The sequence below is a fragment of the Nipponia nippon genome, unplaced genomic scaffold (assembly GCF_047370975.1).
Source record: "Nipponia nippon isolate SJK-2023a ecotype South Korea unplaced genomic scaffold, ASM4737097v1 scaffold_7, whole genome shotgun sequence".
NCBI lineage: Eukaryota > Metazoa > Chordata > Aves > Pelecaniformes > Threskiornithidae > Nipponia > Nipponia nippon.
This window is the reverse complement of record NW_028262391.1, coordinates 52,840,439-52,855,516: the sequence shown is the minus strand read 5'-3', so window position 1 is coordinate 52,855,516 and position 15,078 is coordinate 52,840,439. Positions and strand designations below refer to the sequence as shown.

General features: G+C 69.8%; 2 protein-coding genes across 2 annotated transcripts; one reads left to right on the top strand and one right to left on the bottom strand.

Moving 5' to 3' along the window:
- The first annotated feature begins 303 nt into the window (after positions 1-303).
- On the top strand, positions 304-2,850 carry LOC104023632 (sulfotransferase 2B1-like). Its single transcript, XM_009477478.2, has 6 exons — positions 304-468; positions 1,413-1,621; positions 1,772-1,898; positions 1,973-2,067; positions 2,136-2,316; positions 2,412-2,850. Exons 1-6 carry the CDS (start codon positions 330-332, stop codon positions 2,525-2,527), a joined length of 867 nt encoding a protein of 288 aa, XP_009475753.2. The 5' UTR covers positions 304-329; the 3' UTR covers positions 2,528-2,850.
- Positions 2,851-5,578: 2,728 nt separating this feature from the next.
- CPNE7 (copine 7) lies at positions 5,579-14,956 on the bottom strand. Its single transcript, XM_087738891.1, has 17 exons — positions 14,781-14,956; positions 13,430-13,608; positions 12,115-12,579; positions 9,602-9,784; positions 9,455-9,529; positions 8,951-9,025; positions 8,773-8,856; positions 8,597-8,686; positions 8,338-8,436; positions 7,788-7,874; positions 7,611-7,670; positions 7,269-7,402; positions 7,110-7,164; positions 6,902-6,953; positions 6,670-6,803; positions 6,282-6,518; positions 5,579-6,084 (listed from the first exon to the last, which is right to left on the bottom strand). The coding sequence occupies exons 3-17, from the start codon at positions 12,337-12,339 to the stop codon at positions 5,947-5,949; spliced, it is 1,728 nt and encodes a 575-aa protein (XP_087595017.1). The 5' UTR covers positions 12,340-12,579; positions 13,430-13,608; positions 14,781-14,956; the 3' UTR covers positions 5,579-5,946.
- Between the last annotated feature and the right edge of the window lie 122 nt (positions 14,957-15,078).

Sequence of the window (15,078 nt, the reverse complement as noted above, 5' to 3'; positions counted from 1 at the left end):
CATGGCGTGGGGCTGGCACCCCCGGCACCACCACGGGCTGCTGCGGTGAGCGAGGCTCCCCAGAACCCTGCCTGCTGCCGGTTCTCCTGGCTGTAGGGGTGGGTTTGGCCATGCGGGACCCCCATCCTGTCCCGGGGGTGTCCCCACCCCGGGGCCGTCCCGCGGCCCCGCAGGCAGTGCTCTCCCGGCGATGGCCCCAGCGTGCCTGGATCCCCGGCCCCCCGCCAGGAATGTGCTGGGGGGGCCCGGCCTCCCGCCCGTCGGGACGGCTTCCTCTTTTGCAGCTATTTAAGACCGATCGCAGGCGTGTCCCGCGCAGTGCCCAGGCCATGGCGCGGATGGAGGTGACTGAGACCTTCGCCGGCATCTCCCTGCCTGGCCACCTCCACACCCAGGAGTCCCTTGCCTTCGCCGTTACCTTCCCCTTCCACCCCACCGATGTGGTCATCGCCACCTACCCCAAATCGGGTGAGGGTCGGTGGGGCGGGGGGCTGGGGGGCGAGGAGGGGCCCGGCAGGGTTGGGGGACAAGGAGGGGACGCAGGCTGGGGGGGGGGGGGGGGGGGGGGTCAGCGGGGCAGGGCTGGGGGCCCCCAGGCTGGAGGTGGGGGGCACGGGCAGGCTCTGCCGCGCAGACCCCAGCTTGCCAGCAGGACTGGGAGCTGCCTGCGTGGCTGGGAGGCGGCTGGGCTCGTGGCCAGCCCATCCCTGCAGCCCGGCGGCCACTGATGCCTCCGGGCACGGCGCAGGGGACCCCTGGTCCCAGCCATCGGCTCCCAGCCCCCCGAAACCCCTGCCCTGTGGGGGGGGCAGCTGCCCCCACCCCCTGCCCAGCCCCATCCTGTCCCCAGCCCCAGACTGGTGTGACTGGTGGGGGCTCTGGGGCGGGGGTCCCACACAGCACTGCCAGCCCGGCTGCTGCCCTGTGCCACCTTGTGCCGTGCCGAGCCGTGCCATGCCGAGCCGTGCCATGCCGATCCGTGCCATACCGAGCCATTCAATGCCGTGCTGTGCCAGTCTGCGCCATCCTGTGCCATACGACGGCATGCCATGCTGTGCCGTGCCACACCATGCCATGCTCTGCCGAGCCATGCCATGCCGTGCCATCCATGCTGTGCCATGTCCTGCTGTGCTGAGCCATGCTGTGCCATGGGGTACGCTGCCACGCTGTGCTGAGCCATGCCGTGCCATAGAGTGCTGTGCCGTGCCACACCATGCCGTGCTCTGCCCTGCTGTGCCGAGCCATGCCGTGCCATGCCGTGCATGCTGTGCCAAGCCATGCTGTGCAGTGCCATGTCATGCCGTGCTCTGCCCTGCTGTGCCATTCCGTGCCATGCCACACCACGTCGTGCCGTGCCGTGCCGCCCGGTACCCCGCACGGGGCTGGCGCTGCCCTGACGCCCGCCTCCCCAGGCACCACCTGGATGCAGGAGATCCTGACGCTGCTGTTCAGCCGCGGGGACCTCCTGCCGGCCAAGACCATCCCCAACTGGGAGCGGGCGCCCTGGCTGGAGCAGATCTACTTCAGGGACGCGCTGCAGGACACGGCCGCCCGCCGGCTCATCACCACCCACCTGCCTGCCCACGTCCTGGCCCCCGCCCTGCAGAAGAGCAAGGCCAAGGTGAGGAGGGGCCGGGACGGGCTGGGGGGGTCCCCGCAGGGGCATCCCGTGCCCATGGGGCTTCCCGCAGCCGGGGTGATTGCCGGGGGCTTTCTGAGCGGGGTGGAGCGGAATCCCCCCGGCCGTGGGGCTGATGCCGTGCCCCCCCAGGTGATCTACGTGGCCAGGAACCCCAAGGACGTCGCTGTCTCCTTCTACCACTTCCACCGCCTGGCCAAGTTCCTGCCCGACCCCGGCTCCTTTGACACCTTCCTCACGCGGTTCCTCGAGGGCACGGGTAAGGATTGGGGGGTCCCTGGGGTCCCGGAACTCGGCCACGGGACCCCCCATCACCCCCTGCCTCCCCCCCAGTGCACTACGGCTCCTGGTTCGACCATGTCAAGGGCTGGCTGAGCCAGCGGCAGCTCCTGGACATCTTCTACGTCACCTACGAGGAGCTGCACCAGGTGAGCCCCGGTGTGTCCCTGTCCCCGTCCCCGCTGGCTGCCCGGGGCTGACCATGCCTCTGCCGCAGGACCTGCGTGGCACAGCGCAGCGGCTCAGCACCTTCCTGGGCTGCCCGCTGGGACCGGAGACGCTGGGAGCCCTGGAGCAGCACTGCAGCTTCACCACCATGCGGGACAACACCATGGTCAACTACTCCCTCATCCCCCCCGAGATCATGGACCACAGCCAGGGACGCTTCATGAGGAAAGGTGAGGGGGGACGGGGTAAGGGGACACAGGGGGGACACGGCAGGCGCCGGCCCCAGCTGCAGCCTCCCTGCCGCCCCGTCCCCTCCGTCCCGCAGGCGTGGTGGGGGACTGGCGTGACCACTTCTCCCCCCTGCAAAACGCCCTCTTCAACCGCCTCTACCAGGAGAAGATGGGCGGCTTGGAGCTGCCCGTGTGCTGGCCCATGGCCTGAGGGGCCGGGGGACCGGGGGGACTGGCAGCGCTCAGCCCTGCCACTGCACAACGCGACCGGCCCCCCGCCTGCCGACCCCCCCAGCACCCCCATAACTTATACACCCCCACGCATCGCCCCGGGGGCCGGGGCTGCGGCGGGGCCGGGGGGCCGGCGGGGGGGAACTGCCTGCATCACCCTCCCCGGGGACGGGAGACTTTTCCGGCCACCCGTTGCGGCCATCCTCATGTCCTTCCTCACCCTGGGGTGGGTGCACATGGCCGTGACCCCCGCCTTCCGCCCAACTCCTTCCATGGAAATAAATATTTATTGGTGTTCCCAGCCAGGCAGCGTGTTCCCACGGGTGTGGGGCGGGAAGCGGCATGCTGGCAGTGCCAGCGGCGGAAAACAGCCGGCGTTATCAGGAGCCGCATCGGGGTGGAGACCCATCCCCGGGGATCTTATCTGCGGTGGGGGGCAATGGCCAGGTGGGCAGCGCAGGGGGCCGTGGCGCGCTGCCAAGCCCGTGGCGGGTCACGGCACGGCTGCATAGTGCCGGTGCTTGCCGGAGGAGTCTGTGGCACGGTGACGGCTCCTTCAGCAGCACCTGGGGCTGCCAGGCCCCACGTGTCCTTCCAGGGACCCCCCCGAGCCCAGGGTCCCCCTGCCCAGCCCCAGTGCATCCTCTGCAACCCCCTCCAGGTACCCTCTGCCCCCCGCCCTGCCCCGGTGCCCCCCCCGATACTCTCTGCACCCCAATGCCCCCCTGATGCCCCCTGCACCCCAATGCCCCCTGCACCCCAATGCCCCCCGCCGTGCCCCAGTGCACCCCCTGATACCGCCTGCACCCCAATGCCCCCCACCCCAGTGCCCCCTCCCGATAACCCTTGCACCCCAATGCCCCCCGCCCCAGTGCACCCCCCGATGCCCCCTGCACCCCAATGCCCCCCGCCCCAGTGCACCCCCCCCAGTGCCCCCCACTCTGCCCCAGTGCCCCCCTGTGGCACTTTGGGGGCCGCAGTGCCCTGCCCAGCCTGGCTGGATGCCCTCTGCCCATCTCCCCACCTCGGGGGTTTGCACCCAGGGGCTTGTGCCCACCCACCCCAGCACCCCGGGGTGCCCCAGGCAGGCAGCACCCCCAGTCCCTGTCCCAAGGAATTGCTCGAGTGAGTCACTTGGGAAGCACAGGCACTGTCAATAATTAACCCCTGGCTTAATTAACCGGTAACTGCTGGGTCAGCATGGCACAGTGCCAGGGCCGGGGGTGTGAGGGCTCAGCACTGGCACAAGCAGGACGCCTTGGCAGGGCTTGGCTGAGCTGGGGGCAGGTGGTGAGACCCTCCCTGGGGACACCGGCACTGCGGCCCAGTGGCACCAGCACCCTGCCTGCCCTGCCTGCCCTGCTGCTGCTCCCCAGCCCAGCTGCACCACTGGTGGGTGCAGCCCAGCTGGGTGATGCCAGGCACCCCCAGCCCCATGGGGTCCCCCTGCACCCGCCGGCGGGGCACCCAGCCGGCCCCGCGGATCGGGGTGCCAGGGCAGACCCCTGCCCGCACTGAGGGCCGGCTGCCGCTGCCGGCTCGTCAGGCGCCGGGTTTCTATGGCGACGTCTATTATTCCTGCTTTATAGGGGGATGAATCAGGAGCTATAAATATGCGGGTTGATCGGGGCGGTGCGGGCAGCGCGCTCTGCCTGCGTGCAGGAGTGCCGGCAGTGGGCAGTGCCGGAGGGGCATGGCAGTGCAGCACGGCCGTGCCGGTGGACGGGTGAGCGGCTCCCAGCCAGCACAGCTGCGTGGACCGGGGCAGGCTGGCACCCGGGGTGACCCACAGCCCCGGCCCCAGAGCCAGTGGCACCCGCGTCGCAGGCGCTTGGGTGGCCCCTGCCCATGACGGCTGCCCCAGGCCCTGGTTTCAGTCCCTGCGGTGGCCTTGCGTCACACCCCACCCTGGTGGACGTCACCTCTCCAGGAGCATCTGCCGGCACCGGGACAGTGACACACAGCGCATGACACAGGGCACGGCGTCACACGGCACGCGGGACAGGGCGGATGACACACGGCATGTGGCACAGTGTCACACAGCACGTGGCAGGAGGCAGCTGGCACACAGCGAACGCAGCCGGCTTTTGGCAGAGCCAACGGCGCGCAGCACTTGGTGTGCTGCACATGGCAGCGGCGCAGCACAGCACGCGTGCACAGTACACGGCACACGGCACACGGCACATGGCAATACGCATGGCACACAGCACATGGCACGCAGCACAGGGTACACGGCACACGGCGCAACACGGAGCGCGTACCATGAACCACGCAGCAGGCGGCACACGGCACGTGGCACACGGCACACGGTGCGTGGCACACAGCGCATGGCATGTGGCACACAGCACACGGAACATGGCACACGGTGCCCGACACACGGCACACGGCACAGCGCACGGCACGCAGCACACGGCACAGCATGTGGCATGCAGTGCGTGGCATGTGACCCACAGCACATGGTACAGCAGATAGCACGTGGCACGTGGCACACGGCACACGGTACATGGCACATAGCACGCGGCACACGGCAGGTGGCACATGGCACACATGATATAGTGCATGGCACACGGCACGTGGCACATGGCACGTGGCACGCGGCACATGGCACATGGCACACGGCAGCAGCAATGTGCCGGGCAGGGGCAGGGGAAGGCGCCGGCGCTGCCTCCGCTCCCGCTCCCGTGGCCTGGATTTCGGGGCCGTGGCAGCCAGCAGCAGCACAGCGGGACGGGCGGCCGCTCCGGCACAACTTGAAAGCGGCGGCTGCTCAAAAGCACCGCAGCTCTAAAGCTCTGGCGCTCCCCTGCACGCTGCCAGTCACGAGTTCCCCCTAAATATAGGGGCAGCCAGCAGCAGTGCCCATGCAGGCAGCCAGGGCTGGGGGCTGCGTTCGGCTCTTGCCGCCGGCCGGGGCTGGGTGGCGCGGTGAAGGGCGTGAGGGGGGGACGGGCAGCACCCTGGGAGCTCCCTGTCCCTCTGAGCACCCACCAGGGAGGTTTGGTATCGGCACCTAGAGAGCAGACGGCACGGGCACAGGGCTGGTTGCTTTATTGGGGGGCCCCCACACACTGGGGTGGGATTCGTCATGCAGTCTCCAAACGATGTCACAGCGACAGACAAGCGGGGACAGCGGGGATGGAGTGGGAATGGGCCACAGGGCATGGACCACCGGGACCGGGCGATGCCCCCTGGGGACCCACGGCCCCCCGGGCAGCACGGGGGGGGTGTCCTGCACCGGGGCACCAGGACCGTCCCCGTGTCCCTGGCCAGGTGCCAGCAGGGGCACGCCGCCGGCTCCCGGTGCCCCCCCTGCCAGGCAAGGAGGGGTCCGCGGCAGGGCTGGGACCGGGGGGGACACCGTCCGTCCCCACGCCGTGCTGGGGGGGAGCAGGGGGGCTCTCACTGCGGTGAGCTGAGGCTGGAGTCGGGGGTCTCGGGCTGGGGGCAGCGGGGCGGGAAGGCCTTGTAGCTGTAGTACTCCACCACCTGCTTGGGCACCTCCGCCAGCACGCACTTTGCCAGGGCCGTCGGCGACGCCTGCAGGACAGGGGACACCGGGGGACACCGGGGGGACGGGTGAGCCGGTGGCACCGTGGCACCCACCCGCCCCAGCGTGCAGGGCAGCACCTGCGGGGCACCAGCATGCCGTGCCGCAATGCTCGGTCCTGCCGTGGGGACAGGAGGGGACAGGAGGGGAGAGGAGGGGACAAGGGGACCACCAACGCCCCACTCACGTTCTTGAACTCCCGGAAGGGGACGAACTGGACGATGTCGCGGAGGACGGGCTCGCCCTTGGGGGAGCGCAGGATGCCGTCGTCCCCATCCAGGATCTGCATGTCGGTGAAGTCGGCGTTGCCCACCCCCACGATGATGATGGACATGGGCAGGTAGGAGGCGCGGACGATGGCCTCCCGCGTGTCCGCCATGTCCGTCACCACCCCGTCCGTCAGGATCAGCAGGATGAAGTATTGCTGGGGGGGAGGGATGCTCTGGGGGGCTGCCCGGCCCCGCTGCCCGCCCCATACAGGGGAGCCGGACAAGGGCTCGGCTCCGACGTGGGAGCAGCCACAAGTGACATGAGTGTGCTGGGTCTCAGCCCAGCCGGGGGCAGTGGGTACGTACCGAAGCCTCCTTCGTCCGCTCCTCGTCGGCTGCCACGCGAGCCACCTTGGAGATGATGGGGGCCACGTTGGTGGGGCCATAGAGCTGGATTTTGGGAAGGCAGCTCTGGTAGGACTCCACGACGCCCTGGATGCCTGCGGGGGGATGTGAGGGGTGAGGGGGGCAGCACCGGGCTCTGGCACGGGGGGGGCCATGGGACCGGCCTCCCCAGCCCCGCCGGAGCTGGACTCACCCTCGCACTCATCGTTGTCAGGGTTGAAGTTGATGGCAAAATCGTGGGAGACCTGGAGGGCGATAGGGGAGGGGGCAGCCGGTGCCCACCACCCGCCACGGCCCCCGGCACCTGCCGAGCCCCACAGGAGCCATGGCCAAGGGTGCCCGGAGGGACGAGCACATCCCTGGGGTCCCACGGGGCCACGGCACCCCGACCACCCCCTTACCTCATACTTGGGGGGGATCCTTGCACCAAAGCCCAGAGCTGAGAATTTCTTATCGCTGCAAGGGAAGAGGCATGAGGAGCCCCAGCCCCGGCAGTGCCAGCACCGGGGTGGCCATCACCGGGGTGGCCTGGCTCTGGGGGACCCGCTGACGCAACCGACCTGTCGTAGTCCTGGCAGATCTCACCCACCGCGACCAGCGCCTTGAGGTACTCGTTGGGCTGGTAGGGGTTGATGTAGTGCAGGGAGCAGCTGTTTCGGGGGTCCCCGTTGGAGGCCGTGAAGTCGATGGCCACCTGGCATGAGGGGTTGGCAATCAGGGTCCCCCGGGGCGAGCGGGGCCACCGGCATGTCCCCGCTGGGGTCGAGTGGCTCTGCCGGCCCCACTCGCCGGCACCATGGGCACAGCCATGGCTCATGGCCCCCTGCCCTGGCGATGGGTGCGTGGCCAAACGCCGGAGCCCCTGCCCGGCCCCCGGTGCTTTGGTGGGGGACAATGCTCACCGTGAAGTGGATCTGGCAGCCGCCCATGATGTAGTCCAGGAAGGAGTAGACCCTGTGGATCTTCCAGAGGGATCTGCGTCAGCCGGTCCTGCCCCACGCCGCCCCACAGCAGCTGGGCGCAGCTCAGCATGGCACGGCACGGCACAGCACGGCACGGCTCAGCACGCGGGTGCTCACCTTCAGGTCCAGCAGCACCACGACCCCCGAGTTCTTGTAGTTGCGCTTCTTGATTTTGTACTTGGGGTTCATGCAGTCCCACTGCACCTGCAGCACGCGGCACCCGCGCTGCCTGCGGCCCCCCAGCCCCGGGGACACGGCCCCGAGCGCGGCAACCCCCCACCATGACCCCGCAGCCCCCCGGCCCCATGGCTCTGCAACACCGCAAACCCACAACCCCGTAGCCCTGCAGCCCCATAACCCTGCAGCCCCGTAACCCTGCCTCCCTGCAGCCCTGCAGCCCCATAACGCTCCAGCCCCACAGCCCCATAACCCCTCAGCCACCATTCCCCGCTCCCGGCCAGCCCAGGGGCTCCAGCCAGCCCAGCCAGGGCCGATTTCCCCAGAGGAACCCAGACCCACCATCCCTTCCCCAAAGAGGGGGCGGCGAGGGGAGAACAACCCCAAAACCAGAGGAGGAGTTGGGAGGTGCCTCCTGGAACGGGATCTGCTGGCAGCACGGAGGGTGACCCCAAAGGCCATCCCCTTGTCCCCGTGTCCCTGCGCCCACCTTGTTCTCCCCCATCGCCTTCTGCATCTCCTCGAAGGTGGTGAAGAACTCCCCGATGAAGTCGTGTTTGCCCCGCGAGTCGTAGTCCCACACCACACCCTGCGGTGGGACACGGCTCAGCCCTGGCAAACCGCACCCAGCCCCGGCACCGTCCCCGGCGGCTTGGGGTCCCCGGCACTTCGCCCATGCAGGGCCATGGGGAAGCTGGGGGACATGTGCCCCCGGGGCAGGGGTGGGGATCCCCATAGCCCTTCCTCACCCTCAGCTTCCTCTTCTCCTCGCAGCTGCAGAGCGAGTTGAGGGAGACCTTGAAGGGCTCCCAGATGGGGCTCAGGTTGTTCTTCACCACCTGCGGGGCGAGGGGCTCAGTGGGGCCGGGCAGCCGCTGGGGCGGCCGCGGGCCAGCCGACAGACGGATCCCGCCCGGGGCCTCACCTCGGTGCGGTACACCAGCTGCTCGCTGCGGTCGTCATCGATGCGGTAGATCTCCAGGAAGGGATCTGACTTGCTGAAGAGGTCCTGGAGGAGGAAGGATGGGGCAGAGCACTGTCCGCCCTGCCTGCCCTGCCCACCCTGCCCGCCCTGCCTGCCCTGCCCGTGGGACCCGGCTCACCTTGTCATCCAGCTTCTTGGCCCGGAAGGCGAGCTCCACGTAGCCGTTGTTCCCCGAGATCTCCTCTGAGATGACCTGCGAGGAGAGGCGGTCGCAGGGTGCTCAGCGGCCGACAGGGCTTTGTCCCCCTGCCCTCCCTGCCTGTGTGGGCAGGACAGTGCCCCGGGAGGGGACAGGGTGCCATGTGCCTCCCCCGGCACAGTGGGGACCCCCCAGGGTGGCCAGCAGACGTCAGTGGGGACATCTGAGGCCCCCCCCACGCCCAAGAGCCTGGGGGGCTGCGGGGCTGGGTGACAGAAGGAGGGTCATTGGGGACCCCCCATGTGCCCCAGCTCAATGGCCCCCCAGCTCAGTGCCACCCGCATGTCCCAGCTTGATGCCATCCCAGCACCCCAGTCCAGTACCACCCATATACCCCAGCTTGCTGCCACCCCAGGGTCCCAGCTCGGTGCCACCTGCACACCCCGGCCCGGTGCCACCCCCGGTGCGGGTTCCGCCGCTCACCGTGATGGTGGACTTGCCCGCGAACTTCCCATACTTGAGGAACAGCGGCTTCGTCACCCGCTTCTGCGCCACGATCTGCAAAAGCCGGGGGGGTTGGGGAGCGGACGCCGCCGGCGGGCGTCCCCGGGGCGAGGGGCGCGGGCTCACCTGCCCCACGGTGCACTCCATGCCCCCCAGGAAGTCATCGTCGTGCGTGCCCACGCCGGCGTGCCCGTGGCTGTCGTACACCTCGAACCGCAGCTTCTGGACCTCCTCGAAGTAGTAATCCACCGTGAAGATCTTGGCGAAGACGGGGTTGAGGTTGCTCTTGATGACCTCGCTGCGGTCCACCTGCACGGCAGGAGCTCAGCTGGGGGGGCAGCGGGGCCAGAGCCCAGCCCGGGGCCAGGGCCAGCGGAGCTGCCCAGGGCCTTGGGATGCCGGAGCTCGCCCGGAGCTGGGCACGGGGATGCAGGAACCCGGGGGCACGGGGATTTGGGGATGCGGGATGCTGGGCAGCTGCCGGGAAGGACCAGCCCCTCACAAGCATTTACCAGCCCGCGCCGGTTCCCAGGCGAGCGGCATTTGGAGGCAGCCCCGTCGCCGGCTCGGGCAGGGAGGTGTGCCGCCGAGGGCACCAGCCCTGCCAGCCCCCGGTCCGGGGGCACTGCTCCCTCCGGGGCTTGGGGCAAAGCCCACGGTCAGTTCGAGGGGATGCTCTGGATGACAGTTTGCCGCAGCTCTGCTCAAGCAGGAGCAAAGGGCTGGTGCCCAGGATGAGCCCCTGCACTCCCAACCTGGGCCAGCCAAAGGTGGGGGCCACTGGCCACCGTGGCCCTGGCAGGCGGGTGGGTGCCCAGTGCCTCCTGGCCGCGCTGGCAGCGGGCGCTGAGCGGCTTCCAGGAGCCTCCCCCGCACCCTGTCCCTGCCAGCGTTGACTCAACGGGACGCATCCTGGCCAGGGCACCCTGCCAGCCTGCTGTCCCCTGCCCGCTGCCTGCCTGGTCCGGCAGCAGCTGCTGAGCCCGCACTGCTTGGTGCCGGCAGGGCCACCCCGTGCAGCTCCGTGCCTCCTGCGTGGGCACCGCTGGCCCCACGGCCCCGCCACAGGGCTCCAGGTCCCAGCCATCTTGGCCCCTCTGGTGCCAGCCCCGCCAGTGTGTCCCAGTCCATGTCTCAGACCCAGCGGGCAGTGGCTGAGCCAGCTCCAGCCCCCATCCTGGCTGGGCTGGGGGACTGGGGGACGCGTGCTGGCAGGGATAGGGAGGGGACAGCTCAGAGTCCCTCCGAAAGGTGGCCCCTCTTGGATCTGGCCCTTGCACAGCACAGCATGGCACACAGAGCGTGGCACGGCACACCGTGGCACAGTCGGGTACAACTGGCTCGGCACAGCACGGCACACAGAGCGTGGCACGGCACACCGTGGCACAGTCAGGTATAACTGGCTCGGCACAGCACAGCCTGGGGAGCCGCAGCCCGCAGCTGGCACGGGGCCCCTCGCTGCCCGCTCCGGCTCCGGCTCTGGCTCCGGCGAGCAGAATCGATTGCACACAGAGGGATTTAGCGCTAAATCTGCCGGCTGAGCAGCGGTGATTAGCGAGAGCGGAGCTGCCGGCGCCAGCCCAGAGCTAAGCCATGGGGAAGTGATGGGAAGGAGCTGTGCCAGCCCCAGTGCCAGCCCCGGTGGCAGCGCCAGCCGCAGTGCCGGTGCCAGCCCCAGCCCCAGTGGGCACCAGGGCCCCACGGGGCACACAGTGAGGGGCACACGGCCGCGGTGCTGGCCCCGACCCCCCTCCGAGCTACCCCCCTGCCTGCCCCAAGCAGCATGAGAGCAGCCCGTGAGCCCTGACCCACCCCAGGGGTGGCCAAGACGTCCCTTGGCCCTGGCCCGGGGCAGCGGAGCCGTGCTGGAGCCACGCACGGTTGGCACCCTGCTCCCGGCCCTGCTGGAGCCCCGCGGGACTCGCTCCGACCAAGGCCTCTGCACTGTCCCCACACGCTGCTGAGAGTCCCACAGCGCCCTGCCCTGCCCCATGAGCCTCCTGCTCTGTGCCTTGCACCTTGCTCCCTGCACCCTGCTCTTCACCCTGCACCTTGCACCCGGCACCCTGCACTGTGAGCTCTGCACCTTGCATCCAGCATCCTCTGTGTGCACCCTGTACCCTGCTCTGCACCATCTTCTGCACCTTGCACCCTGCTCTGCACCCTGCACCCCGCACCCCACTGTGCACCATCTCCTGCACCTTGCACCCTGCTCTGCACCCTGCACCCTGCTCTGCACCATCTCCTGCACCTTGCACCCTGCTCTGCACCCCGCACCGCACCCTGCACCCCACTCTGCACCCTGCACCCTGCTCTGCACCATCTCCTGCACCTTGCACCCTGCTCCCCACTCTGCACCATCACCTGCACCTTGCACCCTGCTCTGCACCCTGCATCCTGCTCTCCACCATCTCCTGCACCTTGCACCCCACTTTGCACCCTACATAGCAGCTCCTGCCCTGACTCCGGCCCCGTGGGCATCGCAGCCACCCTGGGGCTGTCTCTGCTTCTGTCCCCATCCCAGAGATGCAAACCCTGCACCCAGCACCCCGTACCCAGCCCCACTGCGTCCCCGATGACAGCCTGCCCCAGCCCTGCCCCGCTGCGGTGGGTGCCGGCGGTGCCCCCCACCCTCCTACCTCCATCCACTGGCCCTGGGACTGCATCAGCAGCAGGACGCAGGGGTCCGACTTGTTGAGCGTGTCACGATCCAGGAGGTGCTTACAGCTCACCCGCAGTTCCACCTTGGAGAGGACGGCCAGCGAGGCCTGGGGGGACGGCTCGGGCGCCTCGCCCATGGTGGCCGTGGCACGGTGGGCGGCCGGGCGCGACGGGGGGCAAGCGGCCCCGTGGGCGAAGGGCATGTTGGGAGAGCGGGGTGGCAAGGGTGGCTGCTGCCTTCGTTGCCGTCAAGGAGCCGGGCAGGCGCCTGTCATGCCCAGGGCGCGTCACCCCACGGTGCCAGGCGTGGGGATGGTGGGCGAGGTCGGGCAGGTCGCTGGTGGCAGTGGGTGTTGGTGGGATGCTCCGGTGGGTGGAGGGGACCCCGGGGCGCCCCTCCGAGGTGAGGTGGCCGGTTCCAGTCCCGGAGGCTCCGCGGGGCCCTGCAAGGCATCAAAGCACAGTGGGGTGAGCTGGGGCTGGGTCACCCCTCGTGACGCTGCCCGTGTACCCCCAAGTGCCAGCCAGCCCCACGGGCGCTGCTGTGCCCCCCCGCGGGGCCATGCCCGGCTCTGCTCCAGCCCCACCCCAGGGGCTGGATGCGTCCCGCAGGGAAGGGGCACCCGAGCGGGGCTGGGAGGCTGTGCAGGAGCGGGGGCTGCGCGGGCAGCCCTGGGCCCCCACCCCGGGGTGCCCCTCCTGCTGCTGGGGAGCAGAAACACCCTCCCGTCCCTGCTGGCAGCGCACCCCCCGCCCGGGCAAGGCTCGCCAGCGAGGGACGCCAGGTCCTTGTCCGTGCCACCGGGCGATGCTGGCAGTGCCGGCCATGTCCCGCTGCCCTGGGCAGGGCTGGTGGCACCCCGGGGCGACGAGGGGACTTGCCCTGTGCTGGGGACAGGGGCTCCCCTCCACCTGGATGCCAGTGAGACTCAGCCGGGCGATGCTGCGGTGCCGGGCCACCGAGGGGCTCTGCCAGCACCAGCCCCAGTCCAGGGCTTGTCCCTGCAGCTGCAGCCCCCGGGGGCTGCCCGGCTCGGGCTTGGGCAGGGGCAGAGCAGCCCCCTGCCCGCCCGCCTGCTGCACCCCGCTGCGCCCAGCCCGGCCGGGAGCTGCTGCCGCCGCCCGGCCAAAGTTTCCCGGCGAAGTCATGCAGGGCCCGGGCCCTCCCCAGCACATGGCTCTGGTGCCACAGCTCCGGTGGGCATCGTCCCCCTCACCGGGATCGCGGGCACCCCTTGGCATCCCCTGGCGGAGGGGGCACCGGCTCCCACCCTGCTCAGCCGCCCTCCTCACCTGGGTGCTGGCGGCCTGGGCTCCACACGTGGCTGGGCTGAGGTCTGGGGTCGGTGTGCCAGCCGGAGCTGGTGTGCCCGCCGGAGCTGCTGTGCCAGCCGGAGCCGGTGTGCCAGCCGGAGCTGCCGCCGCTGCCACCTCCACACAACTGACTCAAGCTGCAGTTCGGGAGCGGAGCCCTAAGAGGGAGACGACAAGCTCCGTTAACTGCCTCGCTGCCGGCACCGGAGCAGAGCCCGCCGGCGGGCACCGGGGCTGAGCGGGGTCCCTGGGGCCCTCAGCACCACTGGCCGTGCCAGGGCAGGTGCTCCCGCTCCAGGCGAGCCCCCCGTGGCCCAGCCCTCGCTCCCAGTGCCCCACGGCCCCTCGCCCTCCCCACGGGGTGCCCAAGGCCCATGCTGGTCCCAGCCCCCCGCGCTCTCAGTGACACCCCAGCACAGAGACAGGGTGCCCCAAAGCTGCTGGGTGCCCTCCCCACGTGCCGCAACACCCAGACCCGCACCCCACGCACGCGGAGCCCTGGGCGCCCCATCGCTCGGCCGGGGGGCTGTCCCGGCACCCCCCACCCACGCACGTCACCCCACAGCGCTGTCAGCTCGGCTTTATGAAAGATGATGTAATTAGCCCGTATGCGGAGGGATTAAAATGCAGATAGGGCTAAGGAGCGTGAGGGCACTGCGGGGCCCCGGGCTTCGGGAGCTAATCCCCAGCCCGCGTGGCAGAAATAGGCCACCCTCCTTCCCCACGCCTCCCGCAGCCCCGTGGCACGGCCCAGGAGGCAGCCGACCCACGGCGGGACGCGGGATCCGGTCGCAGGATCGGGCCGCAGGCTTGGGAAGGACAAGCCAGCAGCCTGCGGCGGCACGGGCAGCCCCACGCCGGGCAGCTCTTGCCCCCGTGTTTGAGCAACCTGGGGTTTATCCCGCTGTGCCGGGGCTGCAGCCCCTGCGCCGGAGCGCTCCATCGCACCCGACCCCCAAGTTTCCATCACCCAACTGCTGACGAATACAAACGACTTAATTATCCCCGGCACGGGCGATCTGCGGCGCAGCCAGGCTGCAGAACGGCCCCAGAACCGATGAGCCAGCAAAGGGGCTCGCTCGAGCGCTCCCCAGAGCGGGACGGCCCCCGCCGACGCTGCCCCATCACCCCTCGCACCCGGCCCCGGGGCAGGCAGAGCCCCGGAGCCCCCCCGAGCCCCCGGAGCCTGCTCCAGGGCAGGGCCGGGCTCCTCTTTGAGGCCACCAAGGTGTTTCTGGAAATAAATGATGGCTTAAAGGTGCACAGGAACAGCAGCAGGCGAGCCCCTGCGGCAGCCGAAGCAGACCAAGCACCCACCGGTGACACCCACCGCAACACCCCGCCTTCTACCGCAGAGCCAACGTGCTCTGCCTCGCACAGAACCAGAGGCAGAGGTGTGGAAATCATTAAATCTGAAAATTGGCATAGAAAAGAGCTGGGTGGGAAGCAGACGGAGCCTGGCAGGGAGGGGGGATCCCAAAAAAACCCCCCAGCTGGCAGCTTCAGCAGCCCCTCACGCGGCCAAGGTCTGGTGGGGGAGCCCCGGCTGCGGCCCCAGAGCCAAAGCAAAGGAAAGGGAGCGGCGCAGGGCCGAGGCGCTCGTTTCACTCGTTTTCGGGGAAGTTTGG

Excerpts from the sequence above, each read along its gene's own strand:
- LOC104023632 (XM_009477478.2), top strand. The coding sequence starts at position 330 with ATGGCGCGGATGGAGGTGACTGAGACCTTCGCCGGCATCTCCCTGCCT. Across the intron at positions 2,068-2,135 it reads CCTACGAGGAGCTGCACCAG|GACCTGCGTGGCACAGCGCA; the intron begins GTGAGCCCCGGT and ends CCTCTGCCGCAG. Across the intron at positions 2,317-2,411 it reads GGGACGCTTCATGAGGAAAG|GCGTGGTGGGGGACTGGCGT; the intron begins GTGAGGGGGGAC and ends TCCGTCCCGCAG.
- CPNE7 (XM_087738891.1), bottom strand. The coding sequence starts at position 12,339 with ATGCCCTTCGCCCACGGGGCCGCTTGCCCCCCGTCGCGCCCGGCCGCC. Across the intron at positions 9,026-9,454 it reads CGGGCAAGTCCACCATCACG|GTCATCTCAGAGGAGATCTC; the intron begins GTGAGCGGCGGA and ends CTCTCCTCGCAG. Across the intron at positions 8,437-8,596 it reads AGGAGAAGAGGAAGCTGAGG|GGTGTGGTGTGGGACTACGA; the intron begins GTGAGGAAGGGC and ends GTCCCACCGCAG.